The 20,631-nt window shown below is 37.9% G+C and overlaps 1 protein-coding gene across 1 annotated transcript in view; it reads left to right on the top strand.

Moving 5' to 3' along the window:
- LOC107150301 (amyloid beta precursor protein binding family B member 1 interacting protein) overlaps positions 1-20,631 on the top strand; it is a 99,105-nt gene that overhangs the window by 41,836 nt on the left and 36,638 nt on the right. Inside the window, exons 3-7 of the mRNA XM_015495281.2 lie at positions 2,125-2,212; positions 5,917-6,209; positions 8,233-8,310; positions 13,854-14,013; positions 15,539-15,660. Of these exons, the coding sequence (XP_015350767.1) occupies positions 2,125-2,212; positions 5,917-6,209; positions 8,233-8,310; positions 13,854-14,013; positions 15,539-15,660 (741 nt within the window). The remainder of the gene's footprint in view (positions 1-2,124; positions 2,213-5,916; positions 6,210-8,232; positions 8,311-13,853; positions 14,014-15,538; positions 15,661-20,631) is intronic.

The following is a 20,631-nucleotide window of genomic DNA, read 5'->3' as shown; positions in this document are numbered from 1 at the left end:
AACTTCCTTAACAAGATTCTTAAAGCACAAGAAGTAAAATAAAAAATTAATAAATGGGATGGCATCAAACTAAAAAGCTTCTTCACAGAAAAGGAAAAAATCAAGAGTGTGAAGAGAGAGCCTTCAGAATGGGAGAAAATCTTTGCCACCTATACCTCAGATAGAGCATTAATTTCCAGAATATATAAAGAACTCAAAAAAAAAACACCAAAAAACAAATAACCCAATCAATAAATGGACAAAGGAACTGAATAGACACTTCTTGAAAGAAGAAATACAAATGATCAAGAAGTGTATGAAAAAAATGTTCAATATCTGTAGCAATTAGCAAAATGAAAATTAAAACTACACTGAGATTTCATCTCACTCCAGTCAGAATGGCAATTACCAAGGATACAAGTAAGAAGAAAATGTTGGCAAGGATGTGGGGGGAAAGGTGCACTTATCCATTGCTGGTGGGACTACAAATTGGTACAACCACTCTGGAAAGCAGTATGGCGATTTCTCAAAAAAACTAGGAATGGAACCACCATTTAAACCAACTATCCCACTCCTCAGTTTATATCTAAAGATTTAAAATCAGCATACTACAATGATTCAGCCACATCAATGTTTATAGCAGCTCAGTTCCCAATAGCTAAGCCATGGTGCCAACCTAGGTTTCCTACAACAGAAGAATGGCTAAAGAAATTGTGGTATACATACACAATGGAGTATTACTCAGCCATAAAGAAGAATGACTTTATGACATTTGCAAGTAAGTGGCTGGATCTGGAGACTGTTATGCTAAGTGATATAAGCCAGTCCCCAAAAACCAAAGGTCAAACATTTTTGCTGATATGTGGAAGCTAACCCACAGTAACAGGGAAGAGGGGAAGAACAGACATTCAGTAGATTAGACAAAGGGGAATGAAGGGAAGGGATCGGGGATAGAAATAGGAAAGACAGTGGAATGAATCTGACATAACTTTCCTATGTACATATATGAATACACCACAGTGAATCTCACCATCGTGTACATCCACAAGACTGGAATCCTAATTAGAATAAGATACAGTCCATATTTGTATAAATATATCAAAATAATCTGTCATGTGTAATTAAAAACAACAAATAAAATTTTTAAAAGAATGGAAAAGAGGAGCCTCCAAGACTATTGAACCTACCTTTGTTCAAGGACCTTGGAGTTTTTGCTTGCTCTTTGTTGTGCCCAGAGAGGTTTAGTCAGCTCTCCCATGGGGGTAAGCCCCTTCTCCTTTTCTTTCAGGGCAAGAAAAAAGGTAAGATCTGTTCTTCAATTTAATCACTACCCATTACCCTTTGAGACGACTGCGTATTTTCCCAGCCATTTGAAAAACTGCTGAATTTCACAAATTTATTTTCTGATTGGTTTCCTCCAGAACTTTAGAAAATGATCAGGGATATCTTTTACCAAGTTAAATTAACATAAAGGGATGCATTCACTGTCATAAAAATATTCATGTTGGAAAACATGTGAAATCACTTCTTAAAAAATTAATTTGTAAATATAATAGTTTGAAATCAAAAAAATCACTTATTTCCAAATAAAACATAACACTATTTACACAATTAATAGGTTAGTCTATGTATGTTTTTAATTTTGTAGTGCTGGAAATTAAATCCAGGGCCTCATATATTCTAGGCAAGGGCTCTACCTCAGAGCCCTTAATTTCCTTTTAATAAGATTACTACTCAGAGCAACAGCATAATATTTTATTACATATAATAGATTGCATCCTGAAACAGCTTTTCTCCTCTAAATGATTTTTTCTTTTTTGATGTCATTACTTAAGTCTTTATATATTTATACATAGTATGTGTGTTCATCATTACAGGAAGATTTTTCTTTGTTTGTGGAATTAACTGTGTCATTCTCAATTAACTTGATCTGTTACAAGATGCTCCTTAAAGAGTAACATTTTAAATCATCATTTTCCATAGGGAGAAAACTCACACAAAACATTTTCAAGTAAGAATGTGGTCTTTAAAGAACATATTTAAAGAGAAAATGTGTAAATAATAAAAGATGTTTGACTTGCTGATTAAAATGTGCTATGTTGGTATCATGAATAACTCTGAGGGGGCTGGGATCTGTTTTCACAGAGTTTAGGAGTGGACACTCTTCCTCCTCCAGAACCTAAACCACCTACAGCTGAATTTAACTACAGTGTGGGTTTTAAAGATTTAAATGGTAAGCATAACAATTTCTTAAGTAATTTGAAATAATGATGACTAAAACTTGTATGGAACTATAAATTTGAAAACAATATTAAAGGAGCCTGAGCGTCATGGTTAAAGTTTTGGATTTCAAATTGTGTTTTACTGTACCTAGGTTGAATTAAGAAAATCAATTGGACATTTTTGTCTATAATGCAAAAGAAATAATATTTACTAGAAAATGGCAGACTGCATCCTAAAATAGCTTTTCTCCTCCAAATGACTAGATATTTCTTTGATATCATTATTTAAGCCTTCATGAGGAGACGTTTGTGAAAGTCTCAAAATCATCTTGTGTTTTTTTGGAGAAGGGGAGTTTCTTCTTATTGCTAAGGAGTAGTATAAGAAAATATTAATAAGGAAATGTCTGTTCAAGGATTAAAAATGAACTATCTCATAATGATTGATTATACATGAATGAATATTTCCAAATATGTTGTAATTTATATATGATATATGCTTACATGCAATTTGTTCTATTTGACATTTTTAAACTACCCCTGAGGTTGACATTTTCTATTATTAACAAAAATCTCTCTTCTTATTTAGTGCAGAAAAAATCTTTATCTCAGATGCTATTCAAATTATAATAAATCTTAAAGTAGTCACTTCCAAATTAATGAGAATTCACTGGAACTCTTGAAAAAGATTTGCCAAAATCTTGTAGTGACCACAAAAAATATAAAAACAACACAAGAGAATCTAGAGTTCCAAGTTGTCTTTCTTTTCTTCACGAGTTTCCATCATTTTCAGTAGTTTTTTGATAAGCTAGGGGGTGCCAATGACTCTTCCTTGATAAATTACCTCTTCTGATTTTTGTCTTTTTTTGCTACTTTTTTCTATTTTCCACATAAACTTATTTCTGCCAGTCATTTCCACCAAGATGGTAGAAATTTGTAGAACTTTCAAAAAAGCAATACACTTTTGTAAAATTATGACAGCCATAGAGTATTGCACATATGGGCGGTGCAGATTTGGCTTCACAACACTTACAACAGCTAAGTACTTTTTCATCAGTTTAATTAAAATTAAATTTTAACTGACATTTCAATTGAGTTGTATTCAATTCAACTAATGTTTCCTTGGAAATAACATAGAGCCTGGTATGGAAAAAGTCCTGGAAAATGATAGGAACAAGAAAACCTAGCAATCTCTAAGCAGCAATGTTACCGTGTTGTAACAAGAAACTAAGAAATTCATCTCGTTAAGAAGACAAGATGCACACATATTGCTTAATTTGGGAATAGGACAAGAACATTTAAATGTACTGATATATGTGACAAACTATTTTTTTTAATTTTCCACATTTCTATTGGTGCATCATAGTTGTACATAATGATGGGTTTTGTTGTTACATATTCGTACATGCACACAATGTAACAAAGTAATTTGGCCAATATCACTCCCCAGATCTTCCCCCCTCCCACCTCACCTCTCACCCCTTTTTCCCTTTCCTCTACTGATCTCCCTTTGATTGGAAAATTAAATTCTTTTAAGATAAGTTTAGCAATAAAAATGTTACTGTCTTCACATAAAAAAAATTGCTAAAATGAATTCAAAATATTTTGCTCAAAGTCATTCAGAGTTAGTGACAGACTTAGAGCCATTTCTATCTCATTCTCCAGTATCATATCACTCATCTATTAATAAATTTAGGGTTATTCATTCATATGTTAAATTTTATTTGAAAATTATTAATGTTAGTATCATCATGAGGATTTTGTTACTGAAATATTTAGAATGGATTAAAAAGTTTTTATGTCAACAGTCAAAATATAATTTATTGTGTTAGGCTATTAGTTATATATATTTCTCTGAAAATATTTATTTATTTACTTACTTATTTATTTGTGATGCTGGGGATTGAACCCAGGGCCTTGTGCATGTGAGGCAAGCACTCTATCACCTGAGCATTATATACCCAACCCTGAAAATATTTTAAATTCACTTTATTTTTTAAAGAAATTGTATGTAAAAAAAAATGATTGTTTTGGTCAGCTTTTTCACTTCTGTAACTAAAGGATCTGACCAGAACAATTTTAGAGGAAGAAAAGTTTATTTGAGGGCTCATGGTTTCAGAGTTCTGAGATGATATACAACCAGCTCCATTTCCCGCAGGGGTTCCAGGTGAGGCTGAACATCATGGCAGAAGAGTGTGGCAGAGGGAAGCAGCTCACATGATGATCAGAAAGCAGAGAAAGAGACTTCACTTAACCTAACACATATATACCTCAAAGCCACGCCCCCAGTGCCCCACCTGCCTTCAGTCACCACTCAATTAATCCCATCAGGTGATTAATCCACTGATTGAGTTAAGGCTCTCACAATCCAGTCATTTCCCCTCTGAACCCTCTCACAGTGTCTCACACATGAGATTTTGAGGGATACCTCACATCCAAACCGTAACAATGGTTTACAATAAAATAAACCTGTTACACATTTAGGTGATCAGAAATTTAGTATGAAGTACTGTACACTAGAACTATTAGTTCTGATGTAATATGCCATATGGTGTTGATGATATTTGACAATAAGTTACTTCACAAAGATTTATGCTTTGCCACTGAGCAGGCTTTATTTCTTCGGCTGGTATTTCTTCATTTCAGTTCAGTCTGGAGCAACGAGAATTCTCTTATCTCATAGATCACTTCTATCCTGCTCGTCTTTAATTCATTACATTCACCCATCTTCAACATATTCTACTAACATTGCCCACCAACGCCACTACCACTATGCCTGGCAATCTAATACCTTTCAGGATCATATTTGTGGTCTACCACAGTGATCTCACACTTGAAACAAATTCTAAGGTGAATGCTTCTTCTTGCCCTTCACCCTAAAAATCCATGCCCTCCCTTTCTTTTATAAGTGCACTTCCAGCTCACTATCTTCATAAGTCTTTTCCATTTAATCCCATAACATTTTTTTTATTCCTTAAGACCTTTGCTACTTTAATTCCTGCTATTTATCATTAACTGCTCTTTCTTTGAATGTGAGATCTCCTGTAGCTGGGGGGAGAATCTACAGAACCTCCATCTTCAACCACAAAGTCTAAAGTCATATTAAACCTAGCATGTTGAAACTCACATTATTCCAAATATATTTATCAGCATTATTCTATCTATCCTCCAAATGCTTAGAGAGAACTCGCTTTCTGTCCATTTCTCTTATTTTCCTTCCCTACCTTTCTAAAACCCTAAGATCTTGCACTACAGAAGAATTGCTCCTTCCTATTTATGTGCTTGGATTTGACTTTATAGCTGATATGTGACATGCCCCAGTAGAAAATAGTTTCTCCTTTTCTTCCAGTTAAAAACTCATACTGCACTCAATAAATGCCACAATATCATTTTAGAAATTCTTATACTTGTATGTTCTACTGAATAAAAATATTCCCACCCTTTCTCATATCATAACAAGTCAAAAGAATGACTTCATTACTCAAATATTACTCTTAAAAATACCTTCTTTCAGGCTGGGTCTGTAGTTCAGTGTGGCAGAACACTTGCCTAGCATGCATAAGGCATGGGGTTCAATCCTCAGCACCACATGAAAATAAACAAATAAAATAAAGGCATTCTGTCCATCTACAACCAAAAAAAATTTTTTAAAGATTTTCTTTCAGTTTTTCCAGGTGCAAATAGTTGTTTTTATCATTAATGTGATTTTCTCTGTCAGAGTCTTTAAATGCACTAGAAGACCAAGATTTAGATGCCCTCATGGCGGATCTGGTAGCAGACATCAGTGAAGCTGAGCAGAGAACAATCCAGGCACAGAAAGAATCCTCTCAAAAGCAACAGGATTCAGCAGCTGTGGAGGTGTCAAATTACAGTGGTGCAGCCTCTCTGGGTTATGGAGCAAATGTTGCGGCAACTGGTTTTAGCCAATATGAGAATAATTTACCACCTCCATCAGCTGATCCTGTGTTAGACCTTCCACCGCCTCCACCACCTCCCGAACCTCTCTCTCAGGTAAGTGTGTGGGGCCAAAGATGGCAGAACCATTGACTTCTGCCATCCATCATCTTTGACTTTCTTTGAAGAGATAATTACATTTCTAGGTTTGCATGCTCAAAGCTCTGAAGTACTAAAAACATGAGGATACTGAGTATGTTCATTGCAAAACCAGAGTCCTCCATAAACAAGATGCATAGGTATTGTCTGAATACCACAGACTGGGTAATGTATGAAGAACACAGACTTATTTAGCTCACAGTTCTGGAGGCTGGGAAGTTCAAGAGTGTGGTGCTGGCACCTGCTTGGCCGTGGTGAGGACCTCATGCTGCATCATAACTTGGCAAGACAGAGCAAGCATACCTAACAAAGCCACTGTCTTGATAATTCATTGATCCATAAGTGGATTAATCCAGAGCCCTCATGACCCAGCCATCTCTTAAAGGTCCTACCTGGCCCCACCTCTTAATACCTCAGATGGAAACTACGTTTCAACATGAGTTTGGGTTGGGACATTCACACCATATCACGTATGTATAAAGAGCACATTTGGGCCATATTTAATATTTACGATGATTTGATTAAAAGTTTATGTTGGTATGCACACACTCCTGATAATACTGAATTTGGGGTGAAATGTTTTATCAACTTTGTATGAACTGCAGCACTGATTTATATTTTTCCATGTCCCTAGCCCTAGCCCAGGACATAAGGGAATATAGGGCACTTGTTACAAATTTATTGAATTGAACTAAATTTGAATTTTGCTGACATTGGTATCCCTGTTCAGTAGGGCAAAAATAAATTTCAGTATCACTTATAATGTCATCACTGGGAAGGGTGACATAAGGTAATGAGTGCCTGATATTAATAAATTTCTGAATTTTGTAAACATACAGCTGGGAAGTTCATATTGTCATTGTTTGGGATGTGACCTCAAATTTGCCTCTCATAAAAATATGAAGAGAACTTTTAAGGATTTTTCTTAGAGTGAGCCACTAAAAATATTTTGAAGAACTCAACTCAATTTCCTTTGGCTTCCACATTGGTTGGTCTCCATAAATATGACCCTTGGGACCCTGGTAATTCCTGTTGTGTCTTTTGAATCAGCAAATTTTAAATATAAATTAGATATTAAATCATACTCTATCACACTCATTGTCCATTGTGCTTACTATAGAAAAACTATGTGACAATTGGTGATCAGTATAGAGCAGAGGATCTTAACATAAGGTCCCTGAAAATTTCAGGAGGGGTGGGCAACATTTCCCAAGGCAAATACAAAGTTGAACTCACATAGGAAGCTTTAGAGAATTCCTCACTTTCTGCATATTCTTAAAGGGTCTTGGGGCTCAAAATATTTTTAAGAACCACTGATATAAAAAGATACATGTCTACTTTCAAGTAATTAAAATGTAACCAGAAAAACTCATTTCCTCAACATAAATAGATAGGGGAGCTTTAACAATTCTATTTTTACAATACTAATTTAAGAAAATCAAAGGATTCATTTATTTGGGCTCGTAGAATACTTGGCTCTTTTTTCTGTCTGCTCATGTGTGTTTGCCAGTGCTTTTCTTGGTGATTTATAAGCTAAACTTTGAGTCTAAGTCTTAATTTGGGGGGAGTTGAGGATCTTTTTTAAAGAATCTAAGAGAAACTAGGAAAATTTTAAAATGCTAATCCAAGAATGTGCATATAATTTCAGAAAGTGCTCAAATCCTTGAGATGGATCCACTTTAGATTACTTAGGTTGGTCTCACCAGTTTGAGAAATTTTTGTGGTCTAACTATGTGAAGAACTGTTAAGATCATCATTTCATCTTTTATGTTGAAATACCTGGGCTATAAATGGTGACTGCTTTCTGTATCTTTGGGTTGAAAATTTTGGTTATAGTCATTTAAATTCTGAAATCGAGCATGTGAAATTGGGTAATTTTTGTTACCAAAAAAAAAAAAAACCGAAGATACTAGTGATAGCATAAGCAAATACTCACTGGTATTATTTAATGGACTATGTCGAATATCTCAACATTTTACAGGAAGAAAGAGAAGCCCAAGCCAAAGCTGATAAAATTAAACTGGCATTGGAAAAACTGAAGGAGGCCAAGGTTAAAAAGGTAAACTATGAATCACTTTTTGCATGGGGGAGATTAAATTAGTAACAACTTTTTATACTTAATAATAAAAATTAAAATGTCAAGTGGTATTCTCCAAATAGTTGTTATTTTTTTAAAAAAATTAAGAATGAAGGTACAGTATATAGTTTGCCTGATAAATGGGGGACTTGTCTTAGTATAAAAGTGGAAGTTCCCTTGACTTTGTACATGATCTTTGTGTTGATTTATGCATGATTTTCTCTGTTCACTGGAGTATGGGAAGTTGAATACCTTTAACAAGAAAGGAAAAGGCTCTGACTTGGCTGCCATACAGGCAGGGCGCTTTCAGCTCTATTTTGAGAAAGTTTTAAACAATTCTGTCCATCTTGGGCTCCTTCCCCTGAAGGGCCCCCTGGGATTTTGCTCTGCTCTCATAGCAGGTGGCGCCACCTTCTGGAGCTGCCTTAATTGGGTCAGAGTTCAGCTTCAATGAGTCTCACAATTCCACAATTGCTATTGTGCATTTTTTTACTTCTCCTGGGGCAACCTCTAGCCCCCATGCTGGCTGCCCTACTTGTCAAAGTCATCTCCCCAAGAACCAAATGTTGTTTATGCTGGTACTCAAGTTTCCAAGTTGCATAGATTTTGAGCAACATATCCCTAACCCTACTTTCTCAGTATACCTGTAATTTGTGCATTTTTTGCAGAGCATAGGTTTTTCAGGAATAGGTGCATTGTATTATCACAGAAACACCTGCACCTAGACTCATTAGAAGCCTATACTTTAAAATAAAATTTGTTAACAATGGTTAATTGGGTAAATTAAGGGAAATGAAACACCCCTCAGTTTATTTCCATCCTGAAGCATCTAACATCTCTAAAACTCATTAAGAACTTTTGACTCCTAGTTAAGTGAATAATCCTTTTCAGATACTTTATATATAAGCACCTGTCACGGTTCTTTGAATGAAGGTGTTCGGTACATGTTGATTTGTTCAACAAATAATCCTTGACTATCCCTAGATCCAGACTTACAAGGTTCATCTAGAAGAGGTTTTTTTTTTTTTTCCCCAGATCAGTCTGGTTTTATTCCTTCTAAACATGTATGAACTTCTTTACTATTATTCTCCCCTACTACATATGATTGTGTGTTAATCAGTTTTACATTACTGTAGTAAATATTTGAGATGATCAACTCATAAGCAAAAAGGTTTGTTTGGGCTCAGAGTTTCAGAGGTTTCAGGGTCACTTGGCCCTATTCCTTTGGGCTGTGGCAACACAGTACATCATGGCAGGAACATGTAGTGGAGGAGGTGGTTCATTTCATGATGACTGGGGTGCAGAAAGAAAGAGGAAGGTGCTAAGGTCCCAGTGACCCCCTCAAGGGCACAATCCACTGACCTAACTTCCTCCATATTAGGCCGACCTCTTAAACGTTCTACCACCTTCCAATAGTTCCATGGGCTGAGGACCAAACCTTCCACACATGGCCCTTACAGGGCCACTTACCCAAAACACAGCAAATAGAATCCCATGGTCACGACTGGAATTATATGTCCTTCCTCAAGCCCTGGCTAATTCCCACATTCCTCCTCCAACTCAGTCCTGGGCACTCAGTGCTGCCCGAGCTCCCCAGGTCCAGTCACTCTCACACTAACTTAGAAAACCATTTACACCGTGTCCTCTTTTGTAAAACCTTCAAAACTTCTTTCCCCAACCACATTCTCTCAGCTTCTGATTTTGCTGCCAACTTTGCAAAAATAGAAAGAAAAGTTCCACAGGTTCCCACCGACAGGCTTCCCTTCTCTCACATGCGCACATAGATCCCGTATTCTTTCCCGTGACTAGGGATGAGCTGGATTGCTGCTAGGATCAGCCTCTCCACTTTCACCCCAGTTCCCATCCTCTCCTCTTGTCTTCCTCTACTCCAGAGCCTCCAAAGGCTGCCAGTCTTGCACAAGGAAGCCAAAGCTTTTACAGGGGCCTACCAGCCCCTATTTGATCTGTCTGCCTGCCATCTCGCTGGCCTCACCTCTTACCCTTGTCCACCCCATTCTACTTCCCTGTTGTCCTGGCTATTCTTTGGACACTCCCAGTAAGACCTCACTCTGGAAACTTTGCACTTGTCAGTTCCCCCACCTTTTCTGCAGATTCTGTCTGTCCCTCCTTTAAGTATTCAGTCACCACCTTAGCCAGGCTGCCACTATCACTACACATACCTCCCCAGATCCTCCCTACCCTTCCCTATTTTTCTCCTCCCTGCTTGTCACCATCCAACTTACTGTCTTCTGATTTCTTGCCTGTATCTCCTTCCCTCCCCCATAGGAGCTCCTCCATTGAATTTTATCTGTGTTCTTTACTGATACAGCCCCATCTCTTAGACAGGTGCCAGGGGTGCAAGAGGTAAACAAGCCAAGTGAGGTCATTACTTGTGTCGAGTTGAATTCTAGCAAGGGAGATAAGTGCTATCAAGAAAATGAAACAAGAGGTTGTAGAGAGGGCTCAAGCGACTCTTTTAGATGGATTTGCAGATGGTTCTGCCCCTCGGAGGAGGAGGCAGCTCTTGAGCAACGTTTTCAGTGGCAAGAAGCAGCTGGCTACATGGAGGTGTGGTAGGGGAGCATCCTGAGCAGAGGGGACAGGTGGGAAAGAGGCACAGATGAGAATGAGTGTGACAAGATGGAAGAAAATAAAGAACCAGGTACCACTGCTCAATGAGCCATTGAGTATAGGAAGAAATTGAAGTAAAGGAAGAAATTGAGGTTGGAGAGGAGGTGGGAGCCACAGGGTCTCATAGGCAGGAGGAGAAGTTTGGATCATATCAGAAACATGATGGGGGTTCATTTGAGGTTTTTAAATAGGAGAGTATGAGACTAATACACAGTATTGGGATCTTGCTGACCAATGCATGGAAAATGAGTTATAGAAGTAGGAGATCCGAGAGGGGTGTCCTCTCTAGCATGGAATATTACACATAGCACATCTCACAATTGGCAAATGGCAAGTGAGGATGGTCTGTGTCAGTCACCCACTTTCCCTGTGGAGACAGAAACAAAAGAAAAATAGAAACAAAATTAGTAATCAGACTGTTTCAAACCCCTGGATTACTTATAAATGAGGGCCACGTTGTTTATGTTCTCAGTAGAGAAGTGAAAAGAGAAGGTGGGAGAAGTAGCAGATGCAGTCTGTTTACTCCAGCTGGCCCTTCAGGGAACAGGAGGACATGGTGCCGATTTCCTGCCATCTATCAGAAAATGAGAGCACTCTGCCATATTTGGATTAGATGAATTATAACAGTAAATACAGAGCCCAGTCTGCCTGGATTCAACCAAGAAGATGTAAAACAGAAGTTACTCCATTTGGCAAGAAAGGAAAAGAAAATCTTAAAAATGAGTTCCTACTTGTTCTGACTTCAGACACTGCAAATTTTTCTTTTATTTTTGAATCTTGACCATGGTAAATAAAATAACTTGGTCCCTCCTACGTTAAGAAAGTGTCTGCGAGGTGCTCACATAGAATGTGACAACATGTTTTCAAAGGATGGAAATCAAGTCCCTCTGAAGTATTTGCCCCCAAGTATTCCCTATGGCATTGACATCATTTTGAATTATGAGTAATGAACAAGCTTGTGCTGCAAAGCTTTTGGAACTAGAAACAGAATCAGATTCATTCATTAACTTAATTTATTTGTTTGTGCTAAAGCTCTGAGACACAGGAGAACATTTCCATTTATAAATCTTATTATAGAAGCAAAAAAAAGTATTGTAAATGATTTAGGGCTAGGATATTTTAGTGTTTAACATCTTGAAAATGAAAAAACCAAGAAGAAAAATTATAGAAACTATAAAATATTGGCTAGACTGAATTAGAAAGGTGAAGTTTTTTTTTTCATACTTGAATCATTTTGCTCCATATGATATTGTATAAATATGGAAAGTACTTAACTTACTAAATCATAGTGTTGGTACAGAGATACTCTTCAGCTTGCAAATATGATGGAAGCTGTGAAGAATAATAAATATAATTTCTTCCCATTAAAAGTCACCAGCCTGGGGCTGGGGCTGGGGCTGTAGCTCAGTTGGTAGAGCGCTTGCCCAACGTGTGAGGCACTGGGTTTGATCCTCAGCAGCACATAAAAACAAAATAAAGGTATTATAAAAAAAAGTCACCAGCTTCCTCTTGGTTTTTATATTTCTTAAATTCCATAGTTGTGGACATTTAAAGTTCATGTGGATTAAATCTAGTTTGCAATTTTTGCCAAAAAAAAAAAATTCTCTTTCACCATGAAATTATGTGGTTTTGTATTTTTTTTTTCCTCTCTGTAAAAACAAAGGAAAACACCTGCATATGTGTGGGTGTTTCATTCCTACATCCCTGGGTTGCTATCAGTAACTATGCATAGGAATCTGTAGGAACTGCTCATTCTGTAAACTAGAATGTTAAGGTCGGATTAGGTGGGAGTAGGACAAGAAGCTGCTCAGAATCTAACCCAAACTTTTAGAGAAGAAGCAATGTTGCACATTTTTGTGGCTTGTCTTTGCTTTCCAGTCCGTCAAATCACAGTTTTAATAATGGTGAGTCTTGGGCTGGGGATGTGGCTCAAGCGGTAGCGCGCTCGCCTGGCATGCGTGCGGCCCGGGTTCGATCCTCAGCACCACATACAAACAGAGATGTTGTGTCTGCCGAAAACTAAAAAATAAATATTAAAAATTTCTCTCTCAAAAAAAAAATAATAATGGTGAGTCTCACTGGGAAGTAGGCAGCACCAGCACACAGCAAACACACTGCAAATATATATGTCCAAATCCTAGCTGCATTCCTTCATGAATTCTGTTCCATGACACCCAAACCATAGCCTCTCTGGGAAATCAGAAGTTTCGATTATTTTGACACCTTGCCAGTGATCTTTTATGTCCTCACTAAAGATAAGTAAATTCTGCCCCCACCAAATATCCAGATTTGGTTGCTACCAATTTGGTTGCAAAATTCATTCAATAGACTTTTTTTAATGAAATAAAAAGAAAATTAGATCATTTGCCTGCATGCCTCCAGAACAGCTTGTTTTTCAGTCTGCATTCTTTTGCCCTCATCTACCACTGATCACTGATCTTCTGTAACAAACTTGTCCTTGCCATGAGGAATCTTCGGACTCTGGAGTTGCATGAAACAAAACCCATCTCCAGCTAAGCAAATTTATCAAAACCATGCAGATGTGGCTTTCAAGTAAGAAATGCTGCAGGCTTTGGGGAGGGACCAGAAGGATGCTGGGAAAGCAAGAAGTCAGCACTTAGTTCTGTCTATTTGTTCTCCTCTCCCCCACCAGAATGCAGGGTCTCTGAAGGTGGGGCAAGGGCTTTGTGTATTGTCTGTTTTCTGTTTTTGTGAGTTGGTTGTTCCAACTGTGTGTTCCTAGTATACATGTGGCTGGCAGGTGAGATCATAACCAGCGAGTTCACAGGACACATCCTTAAACTGGCAGAAAAAATAGCAACGCAGAAAACTTAATCTTTGTGGACTTCTCCATTTGCTGAAATTTACTGGCTGCTCTGTGGTTTTCTCCTCAGTTAGTGGTCAAGGTGCACATGAATGATAACAGCACAAAGTCACTGATGGTGGATGAGCGACAGTTGGCTCGAGATGTTCTGGACAATCTTTTTGAAAAAACTCATTGTGACTGCAATGTGGATTGGTGTCTTTATGAAATATACCCAGAATTACAAATTGGTAAGTCCCTCCCTGGCAACGGGCTGCACTCTAAAAGCCTTGTGGGTTTGCTTTATGGGCTCTGGTAACTTAAGAGTTTGGTTCAAGGCTTGAAGACATCACATATGTCACAGCCGTTATATGAGATTAGAATTTGCCTCTTCATTTCTTTGTGGCAAGAAGACTTAGATTGTAGCAGGTGTCTGGACCTTGAGGGTTATAAGCATTATCATTGCCATTTTTCTCTTAGGTCCATAAGGGAAAGAATGTGGCAGGGTGATTCCTCTTGCTGCATGCCTAGTAAGCTCAGCAGCTTGTGGGAGAGCCTAGGTATCTGTCAGCTGGTGCCCGTGCTGAGGTTGCTGCCTTGGTAACTGCAGACCTCCCATCTGTGCTCATTTCCCTCTTCCTCCCTCCCTGCCTGCCTAATCTCTGATACTTGGTCTATGGAAGAAGCTTAGCTCCAGAGAGGAAAGGACAATGATAGAAATTGATGACGTTTCTTTTTAAAAAAGTAATTTAAGAAATTTTCTGTTACTTCTCGTTTTTATTTTTGTACCAGGGATTGAACCCAGGGTGCTTAAACGCTTAGCCACATCTCCAACCTATTTTAATTTTTTTTAAATTCCAGATTGGGTCTCACTAAGTTTCTTAGGGTCTTGCTACGTTGCTGAGGTTGGCCTTGAACTTGCAATCATCCTGCCTAAGCCTGTGGAGTCACTGGCATTACAGGCATGTGCCACAGAGCCTGCTTTACTTCTTGTTCTTAATAGCACTGACCTACCATTGCCTTCCAGCAGAACTGGGTGGAACCCAAAATTACCTGTTTTAGAAGTTTGGATGAAATCTTTTTTTCTTTGCAAGAAATAGTCTATACTTAAACAGTCATTTGAAGGTTTCTTCAATTTATGAATCCAGAAGAGGAATGAAAGCCTTCCTTTATGTTTTAAGTTTGCTTCGGGTATTCATATACATTGTTTTTATAGTTTCAGGGAGCTGGTGCTTTAGGGTACACATTGTGAATCTCACAATTGCACTCAAAATCTTGAATAATCTTTGCCCTATTGTCCTTTCCAAAAGAGAATGTTTGCCTCCTCGTAGGGCTATTTAAAGTTAAAAAAAAAAAAAAGGCTATCATAAAAAGTATGAGAGCTGACCATTGTCATTGTATTGTAGGTACTGTCACCTGTAATGGGTTTTTCTTTTTTATTATTATTATTAGTTGTTCAAAACTTTACAAAGCTCTTGACATATCATATTTCATACATTTGATTCAAGTGGGTTATGAACTCCCAATTTTCCCCCATATATAGATTGCAGAATCACATCGGTTACACATCCATGTTTTACAAATGGAAGATAAATTGAAAACATGCCACTGAAAAATAAACATAATAGGATTGTAACAGTGTGACATCATGAAAGAATTAAGAAAGCCTTGATGAAAACTACAAAGCACTGGATTCGATTCAATAATAGCTTGTTTCTCAGTTGAAAAACCTTAATATCTTAGGTCTGAAAGAATGCTGTTTTCTTATTTCACCAGAGAGGTTGTTTGAAGACCACGAAAATGTTGTTGAAGTCTTATCAGACTGGACAAGAGACACCGAAAATAAAGTGCTATTTTTGGAGAAAGAGGAAAAATACGCTGTATTTAAAAATCCCCAGGTAAGATGGCCTGTATATTGTTAAACCATGTAAAGCATGAAGGAGATTTTTTTCCACCTGTGTATAGACCACAGTATTATCTTGCAAAATATCACAAATACATTCAAATGAATACAAACTCAATCTTTGGCTATATAAACCAAAAGCCCTTTGAAGGATTTAGAAAGAAAAAGAAATCCACTTGTTTTCTTTCATTCAGAATCCAAAACATACCTATCTGTGGTTGTCTAACCCTCCCCTTCTATCAGCATTTCTGTTGGGCTCCACTATATCTTGATGGCACTTGGCTACTAATGTCTTCTATTTAAAGATCCTGCCAGGTGAGGTGGTGCATGCCTGTAATCTCCCAGCAGCTTGGGAGGCTGAAGCAGGAGGATCACAAGTTCAAAGAGTTCAAAGCCAGCCTCAGCAAGTTAGTGAGGGCCTAAGCAAGTCAGTGAGACCCTGTCTCTAAATAAACCTTAAGAAGGGCTGGGGATGTGGCTCAGTAGTTAAGTGCCCTGGGTTCAATCCCCATACCAAAAAAAATATCCTCATATCTTTGTTGTTCATATATGTTACTTATTGATGCTGGGATTACTAAAGGGAACACCTAGAAAATGTACAATTTGTTGTGATTTCCTCCTGCAAACAAGTAAAAAAAACATTATTCACCATACTTGAAAATGCTTCCTTCAGGTCATGTGGTATGAGAAGTCTAAACCTTTTCCCACTGTGGCCTTGAGCAACTATCATGGCATGAAAGTCATTACATGTTTTAGAAAAGTCTAAGAATGTTAGAGATGGAAGAGATTCCCAGGGTCATTCATCCAGACACTTTCCTTTTTACAGATACAATAAACAAGTCCTTTGTCGCTAGGGGCAGAATTAAGAGACTCCAAAGCGGCTCCCTCATGGGAAAAAGCTTTATTGTGCTCTTCTGGGGTCTTCTTGAGATGATATGGTGGTCAACTGACAACAAAGCATTAAGTACTATTGTTTGTGACAAATATCAAACACTAAAAGTATCAAGTTTTCAGCCTATAACGACCTTCAATACCAGATTTTATTGCCTGTATTAATGAGAGTACCATCTAAGCTGCTGTGATAAAGAGACCCCCTAAAACAGTGGCTCAATCAAACTAGAAGCTTATTTCTCAATCACATTCTGGTCCAGACATAAGTGGGTAGAATGGCTCTTCTGTCCTCCATATGTGACTCCCATCTCTGGGCCCAATGCATCTTTTCCACCTCCCATTTTCTAGTCCATAGGAAGAGAGGAGAGAATCAGGGAAATGCACAACCAGACTTCTGCTTAACATTCCATCAACCTGAAGACAGCTACATGATAATATTGAGCTACAAGAGATGCAGAGAAATCTGGTGTTTGTATGAATAATTATACACACAGCAAAATTTGTGGAATTAAATTCATGACTACCATTTTGGATAACTCTTCCACAAAGCACCTTTAAATAGAGTCCATAAAAATGGCACCCAGGAGTTGTGCAGCATGGCTATTATATAGGTAAGCAGAGGAAGGGGAGAATGAGTATTAGTGGATGTCTGCCGTCTGCCGAAGTGTCAAGTGAATTAATGCATCTATCATAATCATAACTCTATGAAATCGTACGAAGTGAACACACCTGGGTAACTACCACCCACATCAAGACACAGAACATTAATGGAGCTCCTCATGGCCCTTCCCAGTCTTTATTCCCCATTACCAAGGTGACCACTATTCCAATCTTTATTATCTTGGTTTTCCCCCTCTTTTTGACATTTATATGAAATGGAATCACACAGTCCTCTTTTGTGTTTAGCTTTTTCCCACTCAACTTTCACTTATGCTGTTGCTTATAACAGTAGCTCTTTTTCACCGTTGTGTTTTCATTCCATTGTGTGACTATATCAGTATATGTTTATTAATTGTGTTGTTGGTGAAAGTTTGACTTGTTTCTAGTTTATGGCTTAAACAAGTAATGCCAGTGAGAATATCTTATACGTGTCTTTTATTGAATGCATGTGGACATTTATCTTGCAGATAGATAGGTATGGAATTTCTGGATCATAAGTTATACTTTTTTAACTTTAGCAGATACTCTGAGCAGTTTTTCAATATATCCTATAATTTGCTCTCCCTTTAACATTGTATGAAAATTCCTGGGGCTGGGGTTATGGCTCAGCGGTAGAGCACTCGCCTTGCATGTGCGAGGCCCTACGTTCGATCCTCAGCACCACATAAAAATAAATAAATAAAATAAAGATATGTGTCCATCTACAATTTAAAAAAATGAATAAAAAAAAGAAAGAAAATTCCTGTTGTTCCAGATACTTGGCAGCCCTTGGTGTTTTGTTTTTCCTCTTAACTTTAACCATGCTGTGAGTGTGTAGTGGCATCTCCTTTGGTTTTTAAGTTGGATTTTCTCAATGCCCGTGATTCAAGTACCTTTCAAAATGTTTATTATCCATTTGAATATCCCACTTTTGTGAAGGGTCTCTTCAAGTCCTTTGCCAGCCTCTCACCTGGGGTTAAGTATCAACAAATACCCTGAGAGGAAACATGGCTCTTAGAAGGTCTAGATATCTCTTTGTGGTTTCTTTCTGTCTTGGATTTTGACTCTGTGAGTCTCTAATTGCCTCAATAGCTCTTCAAAGCCTTCATGCTGATTTAAAAAAAAATTTTTTAGTTGTAGATGGACACAATACCTTTATTTTATTTATTTATCTTTATGTGGTGCTGAGGATCCAACCCAGGGCCTCACACAGGCTAGACAAGTACTCTACCACTGAGCCATAAACCCAGGCCCAATACTGATTTTTTTTTTAATCCAGCTTGTCTAGCTGGGTTTTTTTGTGGAGTTTTGGTTTACTGTAAGCTATTCTATCGTAGAAGGAAATAGAAATCCTCCTTAATGAATTCTTTTGGATAATGGTATGTTCTTAAAAATTCAGCAACTAGATTCTTTTAATCTGCAACCAATTAAAACCAAGACCAAAACTAAAGTATAGGCGTTCTTAAAATAGTCAGGTTTTTTCAGTATTTGGCTGAATTCTGTCTTCTGATCAGTGCCCTGCATAGGTAGTGGCTTCAGCATGCTGACCCCCAGAGTAAGAGAAGTACATTGTGCTGGTTCCCATACTGATGTCTCAGCCCTTAAAAAGGGAGGCTTTGTGATTTTGAAATACCTAAAATTTCCTTGTGTAAGTTCTGTTGTTGAGACCCTTTGATGATTTTTAACATAAGTCTTTTTTTAATGGTAGATTTATGGTGAGAGTAAAAAGCCCTAGAGAAGTATATTTCCAGAGGAAGATTTTAATACAAATATAACCAGAAAATTCTTTCATTGAAGTGCCTTAGATTTTTCTCCTCAAGCTTTGTCTCAAGCTGGTAGCTGAAAAGTCCAAATAAACCTGTCTTTCATTTAGGCTGTTAATTATTTTTTAGGTGTAATTGCCAACATTGGTATGAAATGATGAGTCCTGGGATTGGAGGAGCACAACAGGGAGCTTCTACTCCCAGGTCAGGGCCATGTCAGTGAGGATTCAGGCTGATCTTCCTACTCAACTGGTCCAAATCGTGGCACCTCCTAGAACATATTTGAAGAGCTAGTAAGAAACAGTACATGAAGAATTGGATCTAACCAGAATCATAAAAGGAAAAGACAGATTCTGAGTGACTTATTTAGTAGTCTCCACAGAAGTTGCCAACGTATTGAACATCTTCTCCATGTTGACCTGTATGAAGAGACTTTAATGAAATTTATTCCAACAGACATTTGTTTGACTTTCATAAACATTTGTGGAGCATGTTACAGGTATAACCTTGTGCTACTTGTGGAGAATATGTAGATTAAGATAATCTTTACCTTTGAGAAATTGATAATCTAGCTGGAGAAACAGACGTGCAAAAATGTTTGACACAAAACTTCTAGGTTTAAGATGGGGGCCATATGGGATAAAATTACAGGATGGTATATACTTCAGATGAAGTCCCAGTGCACAAAATTCTGTGAACAGAGCAGAAGATCCTCAGTAATGGTCTATGATGAGAAGTGTAGTTTTCCAATTACTGCATTAGTTGGTAATACTCAAGAGGTTAGGGAAGGTATCTGATCAATAAAGCAGTAAAACAAGGAAGTAGGCAATTAAGTAACTCCTCAGCCTTAACCCTAAGAAAAAATATATTCTCCACATAGAGCCATGGTACTTTTGATGGATATGGCTTGTTCCCACCGCTCGCTGCCCAAGGGTCCAGGTGTGGGAAGCTTGGTCTTCAGTGCAGTGATGTTGGAAGAGAGAACTTTTGAGAGGCAGGACCTCGTGGGAGGTCCTTGGGTTAATCGGGGCACTGCTCCTAGAGAAGAGTAGGGGAGTTCTCATAAAAATGAAGAAAAACAGAATAAGTCCTATTTAATTTTCCTGATGATTGCTGCTATGCACTATCCTGTTGAAGAATAGGAATTAGTCTGGGTGCACAGATGCTGCAAGCTCCATGCTATAAGCTGTCATGGAGATGATTTGATCAGAACAGATACTGCTCTATTTGGAATTTTTCCAAAATGAAACTGAAAACATACAGAAGTGTATCATGGAGCCAAAGACAGAAGGTAGGGCCAGGCCTCCCAGTGTCTGGGGCTGGAGATAATGTTATTGAGACCACGATTAGCATCTTGGTCCCACCCTTCCCATGGACCCTATCTCTATCACACTCTGTCCCTGTCCACAGCTATGTCACTCCTTTCTCTCCCTGTAGACCCTCTTCCTCTGTTCTCTCCTTCATTCCCACACAGCCATTTATGACGATCCTCACACAGTAGCTCCATCTATAAATGGAGTTCAAACTTCTATGTTTGCATAACCTCTTTAAAAAGTTTGTAGAAACATGTACCGCTCAGATATTTGCCTGTTGACTTCTAATTTTTTCATCAGAAGTTTAAGCAGATGTAAAGAATGCAATGTCCAGCATATTGTAAATTTTGGAAGTTTTAA

The sequence above is a fragment of the Marmota marmota genome, unplaced genomic scaffold (assembly GCF_001458135.2).
Source record: "Marmota marmota marmota unplaced genomic scaffold, marMar, whole genome shotgun sequence".
NCBI classification, from domain to species: domain Eukaryota; kingdom Metazoa; phylum Chordata; class Mammalia; order Rodentia; family Sciuridae; genus Marmota; species Marmota marmota.
Note: the sequence above shows the minus strand (reverse complement) of the source record. Positions and strands in the feature narration are given on the sequence as shown.